General features: G+C 44.2%; 1 protein-coding gene across 1 annotated transcript in view; it reads right to left on the bottom strand.

Moving 5' to 3' along the window:
* Nucleotides 1-7910: 7910 nt before the first annotated feature.
* The window catches only part of LOC307237387 (tubulin polyglutamylase ttll6-like), a gene marked incomplete at both ends in the record, with an annotated part of 12184 nt that continues 10094 nt past the window's right edge, over nt 7911-10000 (bottom strand). The window contains 2 exons of the mRNA XM_080010100.1: nt 7911-7985; nt 9578-9658. Of these exons, the coding sequence (XP_079866226.1) occupies nt 7911-7985; nt 9578-9658 (156 nt within the window). The remainder of the gene's footprint in view (nt 7986-9577; nt 9659-10000) is intronic.

The following is a 10000-nucleotide window of genomic DNA, read 5'->3' as shown; positions in this document are numbered from 1 at the left end:
GCCATTTTGAATATATATTTTTTCACAAAATATGTAGGGGCTGTGGGGGGAGGAGGTTTCACTTTTTGTCAGCAAAGTTTAAATTAAAACAAATGATATGATAAGCAGAGCAGTGTGAATCTTCTGTTTTGGGGGGTCCTCAGCCAGGGTTGAGTCTGCCATGGGGGCCTTGCCATAAAAAAATAGTTTGGGAACCCCTGGATTAGTGATTTAGCCTCATAACCCACAGCCCACTCTGCATACAGACTAAAAACACCAACACCCTCAAAACAAGGCACGCACACACACACACACACACACACACACACGCACACACACACACGCACACACACACACACACACACACACACACACACTAGGTGGTGACGAAGCTGCGGGACAAGAAGCCTTTGACATTTTCCATGAATATCGTTTTCATGTCGTATCCGCTTTCTCGTCCTTTCAATCAGCGTGGTCGGATTGAGTGCTGACAGTTTTAGCGGCATCTGACTTCTGACGCAGGGGCCCCCGCGACCACTGCAGCAGGTTTAATATGCACGTAAATGCGCCCACCTTTCTGTCAACTATTTGAGGGTCTTTTATGGAGGAGCAGGAATGCGAGGAGAGGCCTCGTAAAACGGCACCGCCTGACGCTTTAGAAGCAGCGTGTTCCGGGATTTTCTTCTAGCTTGTAAACAACCAGCGCGACAGACATGACAGACAGACAGACGGGCAGACATGACAGACAGGCAGACATGACAGATGGACAGACAGAGGGACGGACGGACGGACAAACAGACACACAAACATACAGACAGCCAGACAGATGGACAGACAGACAGACAGACAGACAGAAAGACACAAAGACACCCAGACAGACAGCAGACAGAGAGACAGACCGACAGACAAGTCAGAAGGAAGGATGGGCAGACAGCCAGACGGACAGTTGCAGACAGAGAGACTGACATGACTTGACACGACACAAGGACGGACGGACAGACAGGCAGATAGACAGACAGATGGACAGACGCATGTGACAGACAGACATACGGATGGGCGGACAGACACACAGATGTGCAGACAGACGCACAGAGAGACACACAGCGCCACACCTGTCGGTCCAATCTTACAGACGGCAGGATGCAAAGACACGCACACACACACACACACACACACACACACACACACGCAAAGAATTTGCAGAACAACGTCAATAACTTCAACAACCTGGAAATACAAACTGTTCTTATAAATTTGGTGAACCATTAAATTTTTGAAGTCGTACCTGTGAAATCATATTTATCAGTTCGCAGAATTTATTTAGAAAAATATAACAAAATACAAATAACAATAATTCTGCAGTTTGCACTATTCAACATTCTTAGTAAATGCATATCACGGACAGCATGCTCACATTTCTGAGTAGTTTAATGCAAAACAAAGCCCAAAATTGGCAGTTGAAAGTACCATGACTCGTAATGCATGTGATTCAAAATGATAATCCAATGAAAATCATCCACTTTAACAATTTAGCAGATGAGGTCTGTTGTGTTGTGTTGTGTTGTAAACCTGTCAGCAACAGCTCAGTGTGAGCACAGCGACATGCTGCGTTTTAATCTTCGGTATGTACTTTTTGCTGTCTTATCACACATAAAACGGCTCCGCCGCCGCGCTCAAACAGTTTCCTCTACAAAATCAATAAAGTTCCATCAAAAGGAGTTGGAGTTAGTTTCCAGCTCCCAGGGCGTGGCCTGGGCTGGAGGTAATCCATCAGCTATTATGAGAGCTCTGCGGAGCAGCTGGGATGCAACTGTGATGAATCCAAGCTCCGTGTTGACTCAGGGGAAGATTACACGGTCGTTTGGTGCGTGTTGCGGGCGAGAGATCCACATTGGAAAAGGTCGTCGAACAGGCGACGGGAACAGACCTGAGTAATAATCTATATATATATATTTATATATATATATATATAAAATAAGAAGTAGAATATCTTAATGTCAATATAATGTACATGAAATGGAAATTGATCTTTGATCTATGGCCAAAGTACAGTGTCTGTTGTGTACACGCGGTGAATCATTCCCAACAGTTGTACATTAAGGTAAAGTAGAAATTAGGTAAATAATGATAAATAACATCAATGGGTTAAGAATAAAGCGGCTAAGTTGCAAACTATAGAAAATACACAGAAATGCATAAGAATAAATAAATCTGCAATAAAATGTTAAAACAAGTGAAGAATTAGACGATGGATTCAACCCATAAATGTTCAGAAATATTTAAATGGTATTACGTGGTAAACAGTGGAATGCCCTTTTGAGCATTTTCCGTTTGCTGAGATGTAAAACTAAATTTCTAATTCTAATTTTTCTTGCTCTGTTATTTTTCTGAATTTCCTGTGGATCCTGTAAAACTCTCTTAATGAAACCGTTCATGCAATATTTCCTTTTCCCTCCTTCACATATCCCTCCCTCCCTCCCTCCCTCCCTCCCTCCCTCCCTCCCTCTCTCCAGGTGTGGTTCCAGAACCGGAGGATGAAAGACAAGCGGCAGAGACACACCCTGCCGTGGCCACACCCGCTGGTGGACCCGCTGGGGGCCCTCCTGATGGGGCGCTCCTCCGCCGCCTCCCCCCTGCCTTACCCCTTCCCGCACCACCTCCCGCACCTCCCCCTCCACCTTTACTCCCCCCTGGCGGCTCTGCCCGCTCCCGCCTCCTCCCCCCACAGCCCCTACACCTTGCCCATGAGGCCCCTGGAGGCCCTGCGCCTGTCCCACTACCACAGCCGCCCCGCGGGCCTCCCGCCCCCGACCGGCTCCCTCTACGCCCCCGCCGCCGGTACGCTCCACCCGCCCTCCTGCCCCTGTCCCCTCTGCCTGCACTGGGGGTCGGACCAACTGCTGAAGGCCAGGGGGGAGTTCGCCTCCCTCGGACAGGGCCGGGCCCGCAGCCCCCTGGTCAACATCCAGGCTCCCGGTCCGGATAAGAGGGAAGAAGTCGTGTAAATTCAGACGCAAATAATAATAAAAATAAGCAACTTTTAGGACACAACTGGTTGAGAACCAGCGTGGAACTAAAAATTTCGGCGTAGGTCGAGCTCAGGGAAACTCAGACCGAGAACTCTAACAGTCCGCAGCTGAAATGCAAAATATGTCGAGAGTTTTCAGGAGTCTGAGCGAAAGAAAAAAAAAGTAAATGTCGGCTGCATAGATTGTAATCAGCTCTATGTCCGCGATTGCACAATCGCACTGTAGGTGAAGACGTCGCTGAGCGTTTCACAGCTCGTGACGTTCACCTGTTTTCATCCCCTTTCTCTATTTTGGCCACAGTTCGCCATAGCTAACGACTACTGCTTATTTAATTTATTTGTACAAGTGTGTATATTAAAAATGCCTTTGTTGTAAAGATATGCGGCATTCTACAGCGCGTCTAATCTAACCTCTACCTTAACTGTAACGGCTTTAATATTCAAAAAAATTTTGAAAACGTGTTTTTCCCGCTATTTTTCGAACATCACGATTTCTCTTGAAATTCTCATACGAATATTGTGCTGATGAGGGGTTTGGACACAAAAGAAGAAGCTTTTTCTGAATTGATTCCCTCAGTAGAGGCGCACAGAAGTAACTCATAATTGAAACGTGAGCATGGAGTGGGGTATTATCTCCCCAAATCATACCTTTCGGGTATCAGACATCACCTTTAACCTCCACCTGGAGCCAGAATGCGGTCTAAGGCGTGTACTATTTTACTTCAGTTATGATACTCTCAACATGTCACGTAGGTCATCTCTTATATAATGAGCCCCTCTTTGTCTTTGAAGGTTGTTAAGGTTGTAAAAATGAAAAAAATCTTTGGGCTTTTGGGCTCGTGCAACACCCAAAGACCTCTTTGTGCCTTTTGTGAGCCCTCTGTACCGGTGGGCCGACACTGAACCAGCGTTTAAACTGGTTCATTTGACTGAACCTGCAGGATACTGTACGACCCACTAAAGACTAAACCAAGCTCATCTAGTCTTCACACTATATCGCAAAATTCAAATCATTGTGGTTGTAGTTTAAGTGATGGGGCTCATGTGGTACACTGACATTCTGCCACTGTCATTATGTAATAATCAGAGTGCTGGAATGTCCTGGAATGTCCTGGAAACGCAGCAAACTGGGACCTGTTCCACTGATTGCACTGATGTGTGTCTTTTCACCTTTTACCAGAAGAAGGAAGCTTTGCTGCATATGTGAAGCAACCAAGTGTACATAGTGATTTCTGTTCCCCTTTTGGTGGATAAGCGAAGAGAATTTACCAATTAATAAAGATTTTAATAAATAAAATGACGTGAAATAACTGTCTGTGCAATGGTTAAAAGATTAATATATTGTACATTTCTTAATATACGTATATCGTGCAGTAAACACAATTTGTTCATCACCAGATGTTTTGTTTATACATGGTAAAGAAAGCAAGTGACGGTATGATCACAAGGGATTATATAATTGTATATATACACACACTTAAGTTTCAGTTTTCAAAGTTTTATTGGTCAAATGCTTGAAAATGAAAGGCTTAATTTCAAGCCAATCCCAATAATGCAAGAAGGATGAAAAAATAGAAATAGTAATATAAGTAGAGAAGGTAAAAAAAAATACATATATATGCAAGAAATTTACAAAACATTTTAGATATTAAAAAAATGATTTTGATATTTACAAAACAATATCATATTTTGATATTTATTAGTGATTTAACAAACTAATATTAAGAATAACAATTGAATAGTTATTGATATTAAAAGGAAAGGAATTGCCTTTTTCTGCTGAGAAAATCAGTTTGTGGAAAATCTAATTCTGTGTCACAATAAGATAGCATTGCATGTTGTTATCTAATGTTTTTTATATTTTATTTTATGAACCACAAACCTACAGAATGATCGAATCATTATTTATTCATGATTAAGTCGAATTGAATTTCAACGTTTGGCATTTGCAGCCGTTGGGCACAGTTTGGATGTGGTCGTCCTCTAACAGCAGAGTTGTCACCAACCTGCCGTGTGTTTACTCAGTGCACTCCCTCTGATTGTAAGTAGTTAAATGTACCTCCAATCAAGAGCAGACCTTCCACCGCGGCAATAAACAGATTAAAATCACTCAACCAGAGCAGATTTTGTGTGTGTGTGTGTGTGTGTGTGTGTGTGTGTGTGTGTGTGTCCTGCACAAAAAAGACAGAAGCTGAATCTGTCTTATAAAAGGTCGATAGTTCAGTATGAAACAACCAGTTACCTTGTTTGCTGTTGACTCCTAAACAGTTATTATGCAGCTCTCTCTCTCTCTCTCTCTCTCTCTCTCTCTCGCAGTGGAACGCCCGGCCATAAACGAGTCGTACAACTTCAGTGAATGGATTCAATTAAAACATAACAGATAATAAAGACATGAGAGACATAAGGGCAATACACAAAGACACAATAGTTGATTAAAGAGACATGTGGTCTTTTCCAAGCTGCCACGCCCACTTATGTAAAATCGAAAAAATATATCAAGAGACAAATCCCCCAGCTCTAAACATTAGTTTGAGCGGTCACTTAAGTCCACTTTTGCTTTCCATCGCTCACGCTGGCGAGTAGTGTCGGTGAGAATCTGCTCTGTTTATCAGCGGTTGCCATGGCGACGCTAATGAGTTACTAACCACACCCCCGTTTTACATTTAGAGGAGAAAAGCGGCGCATGACAAAATAGATTTATAATATGAGGGAATTTCCTGTAATAAGCAAAAGGGGCCATCGTAAGATATCCCATTAAATCCACCGCTTTCCGCTGCCAAATTAAACAGCACACACAGCTCAATATACATAAGAGAAAACATATACGCAAGCAAAGTTTAATGGGAGTAGAAGCAGAATTAAAATGACAAAGAGAAAGAAAAAGGTTGCGTGCTCTCTGTGAAACCTCTTTCACTACTCGATACGGTTCATTGGCAAATCAATCATGTGTTTTTGGAATCAAAGCGAGGCCAGAACAGCTCCAGTTGTATAGGTGAAGCTGTATTTTAATTGATTTCCAAACTGAGAGGGAGAGACAATGGTGAATTAGGGAGCGGGAGAGAGGGGGGGGGGGGGGGGTGGTGAGGGAGAGAGAGAGAGATGGGGGAATACTGAAGTATAAAGCAGTCAGCAGAAAAACAACCGAGAAGGAGAAAGTAAATGCGTAATAGTAGTGCTGAAAAACATACAGTATGAATAAAATATACAGTATACATTTTTTAGGTTTATTTTATATTCCCATATTTTTATGTATCTAACCCTAACAGCTTCAAAGCCTCAACAAAACAAAACCATATTATCATGCACAAAAAAATTCACACTATCCACCTTAAACCAATGTCACTATTTCTAACGCGTGATTGTTTACAGTGCAGTGTCCAGGCAGCGTTACCATACGGCGCTCCAGGGGACCTTGTGAATTAGAGCGGATTTCGTAAAAACTCAAAAGCTTTTTAGAGACTCGACTTGAATGGAATTCTCCCGGGCTGTGGGGTTCGCTACTCCCAGATTTTTCAATGCTAGTCCATGCCTGCGAAACAACAGACCAAATGTACGTGTGTCCACTGAATTCATGAAATTAGATAAATAAACGGGGCTGCCCCTTCGTTAGATAACAGCTTATGTTGGGGGGCCTGTTGGCTCAACATGATCAGAACGAGATCAGTGTGCGTGCCATATAGGGAGAAACATTTGCAGCAACTCAGGTTGATGAAATGCAAGGAATGAAAAGCAACAAAAAGGAAACATTTCTAAAGTGCCCTCTAGAGTGCAGAGGGCCCGGTGGCATAGCACGTTACGACGCTGCGTTCCAGCGCTGCCGTCGCACATTCAAGTCCTGGTTCTCCTCAAATGATTGGAGTGAGAGACGCAGTGTCTCAAGGAGGGCGTCTGTGGGAGGACTAGGGGGCTCAATCAAGGTCGGTGGCTGGTTTGAGTCCCTCCCTGCCTGCGGCCTCCAAGCCACTGATACCATCCCCGCTTTAGGGTGTGGTAGCTCCCGTCTTCTGGCTGAAACTCTTGGGTTTGATTTCCGATGAAACGCCGCTCGCTCTGAACCCCGAAGACGGGCGTGTCTGTAATGTGGGCGAACCCGGCGCTGATCCCTCCACCTGCTCCGGTGTCTCCACAACCGGGCACGCGCAGGTCAAAACAATGAGTAGCTGTTAATGGATTGTGTGTAATAACGTAGGGCTTAGTGTGTGGTGTGAGGCACAGAGAAACTAGAAGGTGGAGGAGTGAATATGTTAGTCGTCCCATAACCAAAGACAAATAGTCACGTAGACGCCTCGGACAAAAGAATCTGCTAAATGTCATAATGGCATAGTGAAGCCGATGAAAGCGGATATAGTCAAATAAAGTCATTCAAACAGCTAAATATGACGTCTTTATATTGACAAATTACACACTCAAATAATATCATATACTATGTGTTGAGTAGATTTGGAGAAGAGGTAGAGTAGAGGGAGAGTAAGATGAAAGATTCAGAATTATTGAAAAAATTACTGAATTCCATCATAACCTCTGGTGCATTTATTATTTCTTTATTTATTGATTTGCTCACCATGTATTGCGTGTGTCATACTATAAAATGAAGTTTATATACAGTATACTATATACAGCACACTAGCCGAACCGCGAGTGATGCTTAATAACCCTAACATGTAGTCCATTCATCAGCTCTAATAATACCAGTAAAAAGACAAGAAAGTAAAATATTAAAAGTAAATAAACAAACAAATAAATAAATAAACAAAAAAATAAAAAGTAAATGAATAAATACATGAAATAAATAAATAAATAAATAAAATAAAATTTATAATTTAAAAAACAAATAAAAAAAAAACTGCAGTCATTAAAGTAAAAAAAAAAACGCTGAATAATTGAACACTGATTGGCCGGTTCACTAGCTGGGTCGCTTGTGGATGGGGGCCGGTGCAGCGATGACGTGGAGATCTCCGTAGCTCTCTGACGGACATACCTGGTGGGAGAACACAGGACACACTAGGCCTCGTTTCCACCGCACCAGCTCTCCCCAGGGACTAGGAACCTTTGGAGGAACTCAACGCGTTTCCACCGCAGGGACCAGAGTCTAAATGAAGTTCCAGGGACATTACTCTACCACCAAAAGCCCCTGCCTGGTGGGGTACAGGAGGTTTGGGGTTGGGCCTCGGAGCGCTGAACATTTCTGATTGGTCGAGTACTCGCAGCATTTTATTTCAACCACCACTTTTAAAAATCTGCAGCTGCAAAGCCACTGTATGTACAGTTTGTTTTTTTGTTCATTCGGGCACAAATGACGCAATGCTTTCTCATACGTCAGCGGATGAATAAGGGCTGAAGGAACCTTTTAGTTCCCTAGAAATGAATCGTGGCACTAAAAGTTCTGTTTAGTAATGTTTTGAAAATCTATTAACGAGGGAATCAATGTCAACAAGCAGAGTTTTGATGTTTACATGATGGACTAATCCTTGGATGGCTCATTGGACCTCTGGGTTGTTGCCAATTAGCAAATCCAGATGGTTGACTCAGAAAACAGGGGAGAACATGGTGGTTTGGTTCACCAGCCAATCCAGGACTGAGAACATAGTTAGAACAAGGAAGGTCTTTTTTTTACCAAAAGCTCCTGATTGAATCCTGGACCCGCCTGAAACCTTGAGAGGTACGGGAGACCACGGGCCCCGCGCTCTGTTAAGGGCCAGCGAGTCTTCCAGGAACCAAGTTTGCAGAGAGAGACACCGGCTGCCATGGGAGAGAGAGAGAGAGAGAGAAAGGAAGGAGGGGGATTATTGTATTCAGTTTGACAGACCGACGGACGGACGGACGGACGGACGGACGGACGGACGGACGGACAGGCAGACAGACAGACAGACAGACAGGCAGACAGACAGACAGACAGACAGACAGACAGACAGATAGACAGATAGATAGATAGATAGATAGATAGATAGATAGATAGATATAGATAGATACACACCAGACTCCTGCACGGACCAGCTGTGTACAACTGGACCAGAGGATGCCTGACAAGGACAAACATGAGAGGAAATCACAATCTGGCAAATGCGCAAATGTATGTTCCACCTTAAGGCTGAAACTACGCTGGTGTTCCCAGGGCGGGGCTGTAGACGCCGCCCTCTTTTACCGTTGTTGCACATGTTATTGTTCTACGGAAATTTTGCTGCATTCGTCAAACCTTTCGGGCCACACACGTGCAAAATATTGATGAAAAATGTTAAATAAATAAACAGGCGGCTCGATCGTGAGGGATGTGCTATAATTCACATTCTGTATGTCCAACCTGATCTTCCGCGATACTTCCCGTCAAGAGTTCTCAATTTTAATATTAATGTTTGTGTTAAAAAATAAAATAGAAAATAAATAAGTTTAACTTTGTAATCTCACTGCCAAGTCGAATGCAGAGGAAATTACGCGGCGTGAATATGAACGCGGTTCAAAGCAAGCGGCCAATCACAGTGCTTGTGGTGCTACGTCGCCCTACGCATCGCTAGATTTAGAGAGGCGAAGGTTAGCTCCGTGTGACAACGCAAATCTGGATTTACTTTCACTTACCTTGGATGAGGACTGTTGTCTCTGGGGACCTAGAGGGGGGAACAGGCCCAGGGTCCCCGGGGCCTCAGGGGACAGGGAGGGCTGGAGCGGAGGTTGGGCACCGTACGAGGCTTCAGGACAACGTTCATCCTTGGTTTGGCAACGGGCCTGACGACCCAGCGGTGTCGAATGGGTTGGGAGCTGTGGGTGGGGCTTTGAGGCAGGTTCAGGTGGGAAAGAAGGCGGGTGTCCATGACGGGTCGGGGGTCCGGGCTGGAAGCTGCTGTGAAGCTGAGGCTCAGAGGGTGGATGTCGTCGGGGACCAAGCGGAGATACACTCAGCGTAAACGGAACAAGAGGCCTCCAAGCGGTCTTGACGTCTTGGCCTCTCTCCCCTGGCGGACCCGGCTTGCACAAAAAACACAGATCAACACAAAGAGGGAG

The sequence above is a fragment of the Zeus faber genome (assembly GCF_960531495.2).
Source record: "Zeus faber genome assembly, chromosome: 11".
Lineage (NCBI taxonomy): Eukaryota > Metazoa > Chordata > Actinopteri > Zeiformes > Zeidae > Zeus > Zeus faber.
Note: the sequence above shows the minus strand (reverse complement) of the source record. Positions and strands in the feature narration are given on the sequence as shown.